At 48.9% G+C, this 2,618-nt stretch overlaps 1 protein-coding gene across 1 annotated transcript in view; it reads right to left on the reverse strand.

Annotated features, from left to right (window-relative positions):
• Positions 1-477: 477 nt before the first annotated feature.
• Tulp3 (TUB like protein 3) overlaps positions 478-2,618 on the reverse strand; it is a 24,077-nt gene continuing 21,936 nt past the window's right edge. Inside the window, exons 9-10 of the mRNA XM_050122026.1 lie at positions 2,365-2,567; positions 478-1,181 (exon numbers count right to left, since the gene is read on the reverse strand). Coding sequence (XP_049977983.1) covers positions 1,048-1,181; positions 2,365-2,567 — 337 coding nt within the window. The 3' untranslated portion in view covers positions 478-1,047. The remainder of the gene's footprint in view (positions 1,182-2,364; positions 2,568-2,618) is intronic.

Raw genomic sequence — 2,618 nt, forward strand, 5'->3', positions numbered from 1 at the left:
CTGTTGCCAGGCACTCTGGAGGCAGAGGCAGGGGCAGGCAGTTCTCTGTGAGTTCAAGGTCAGCCTGGTCTACAAAGTGAGTTCCAGGGCATCCAAGGCTGTTATACAGAGAAACCTTGTTTCGGGAAAGACAAAACAAAACAAAAATAGTCAGTCTGCTGCTCCTATAAAGCAAACTGTGCCCCCTTCTCTACTTACATTCTAGGAGATGCTTCAATCTCAGAGTATAGGGACATACCGAGGCTGGCTAGCAAACCAGAATCCCAGGCCAAATTAGGTCAATGCCCACTTTGTAAAGAAAGTTTTATTGGGACACAGTTAAACTATGCACCAACTGGTTATGGCTGTTTTTGTGCTAAAGAGGTTAACTGGGCTGGGTGGTGGTGCAGCATGCCTTTAATCCCAGCACTTGGGAGGCAGAGGCAGGAGGATCTCTGTGAGTTCGAGGCCAGCCTGGTCTACAAGAGCTAGTTCCAGGACAGGCACCAAAGGTACAGAGAAACCCTGTCTCAAAAAAAACAAAACAAAAATAAAAACCAAGAGGCTAATTGGAGACAGTGCAAGAGACACTATCAGACCATTGGCTGAAAAAGTCTGCAGGCTCCTGTCTTAGAGGCTAAAGGATCTTCAAAAAAGGAGGCCCAACTATTAGAACCTGATTGTGTTGGAAGTGCCTGAGCAAAGGGAAGCTGCACCCCACACAGAATCTGTGTGCAGTCAGGAGTCGCCAGTGTGCCCAGGTACCTGCCTCCCTGTGCTTTAAATCATCTCTCACCCACATGAAGCTGTGATCTACGACATGGTCTCTGAAGCTCAGAGAAGGTGTAAATGAGTGAGTGCAAGCGTGCATCCATGTGTATACGCATATGCATGTATGAACACGCATGCACGCACACATATATTCGCACGCACGCGCGCACACACACACACACACACAACCCCGAGAGGGGCAGAATCTTGCTCTCCTTGTGCTGGGCAGCTCAAGGGCAGCCGCTTTCTGCTCCTACTGAAGGCTCTGCGGTGAGGAAGTCCCTTACTTCTCGTTTCTCATTCACATGCCAGCTTGCTGTCGAAGCTGGACAGCCCGATGGCAAAGGCTTGCAGAGCGCACAGTGGGTAGTTATAGTCTAGTGTGAACACGTCATCAGCCACGCGTCCAAACTGCATGACGATGTAGTCGGCTGGAGACAGAAAGAAACGGACATGTTAGAGTATAACATGCAGTTGTTCTGCGGATGGGGTGGGGGGGGGGCAGGGCTAACCACAAGTTCTCTTTAAAACAGGCGAGTAAGAGGAGGGGAAACGGCTCAGTACAGTACCTGCCTAGGATGTGGAAGATACCAAGTTCTACCCCTAGCACAACATTAAAAGACAGACAGACAGACAGATGATAGATAGATAGATGGATAGATGGATAGATGGATAGATAGATAGATGGATGGATGGATGTAACATGAGGGGACCAGGCCTGCTTGTTTGTTGGGGTTTCTGTCCCCACAACTGTTTAGCCCCCCCCAAAAAATCACACAAAGATCTCTGTAAGTTATAAAGCTGATTGACCCATTAGCTCTAGCCTCTCACTGGCTAACTCTCACATCTTGATTAACCCGTTTTTCTGATCTATGTTAGCCATACGGCTCAGTACCTTTTTTCAATGGGGCAGAGCACATCCTGCTGCTTCGGTGGTCTGGGCAGGAATGGGAGGAATCAGCTTCCTCCTTTCCAGAACTCTCCTGTTCTCATTATATCATTTCTACTTCCTGTATGTTTTTCCCGCCTATATTTCCTGCCTGGCCAATAAGCGTTTATTTATAACATGATTGACAGATAGATAGATAGATAGATAGATAGATAGATAGATAAATAGATGGATGATGGGTAGATGATAGATAGACAGATAGATAGATGGTAGACAGACGGACAGATAGATAAGGTAGGAAGCTTGCAGTTAGGTGTGGTAGCACACACTTGTAATCCCAGCATTCAGGAGGATGAGGCAGGAGGATGACAGCTCTACCATCTGAGCCTGCATAGCAAGACCCTGACTCAAAAAGGTAAAACTACAACTTTCTACTTCTATTCTTCCTATAGGCTTGGACATGATTCCCGACTAACACGAAGGACAGGAGGGAAGCCCAGAGAAGCTGGCGGACCCAGACGTGATGAGTGCTGCAGGCACCTGGCCGGCTTCACCAAGAGTTCTTTACCGCGCCACAGAAGGACGCTCACACTCCTCTGGCCCTGCGGCTCTGTCTTTTCAAGATCTCTTTTCTTCAGGCTCTCCCTCGTGGCACTGGTTCTCTAGCCACTCCCTCCCGGCATGCCTTCCCAGCTCCACCCACACAGCCCCTCCCCCGCACTCACGGTCATTTCCATGGACTATCTGAAAGTTCTTCACTGACGCCTGAGTGACCCTGCCGTGGAAGTTGAGGACGTAGGACTGGGTGTCGTCACTCCAAACTGGGGCCTTGTTGTGCAGTTCAATCAGGTTCTCCATGGATTTGTTCTGCCACTTTGAAAGCAAGCTCTCGTGCTCCTGTGAGGAGGGAAAATGACTGTCATGTAGTCACAAATCTGTCAGAAAGCAGAACAGGGACAAGCAGAAACAGCAACGGAGA

Source organism: Alexandromys fortis, unplaced genomic scaffold (genome assembly GCF_014885135.2).
Source record: "Alexandromys fortis isolate MF-2015 unplaced genomic scaffold, M_Fortis_MF-2015_v1.1 scaffold_208, whole genome shotgun sequence".
Lineage (NCBI taxonomy): Eukaryota > Metazoa > Chordata > Mammalia > Rodentia > Cricetidae > Alexandromys > Alexandromys fortis.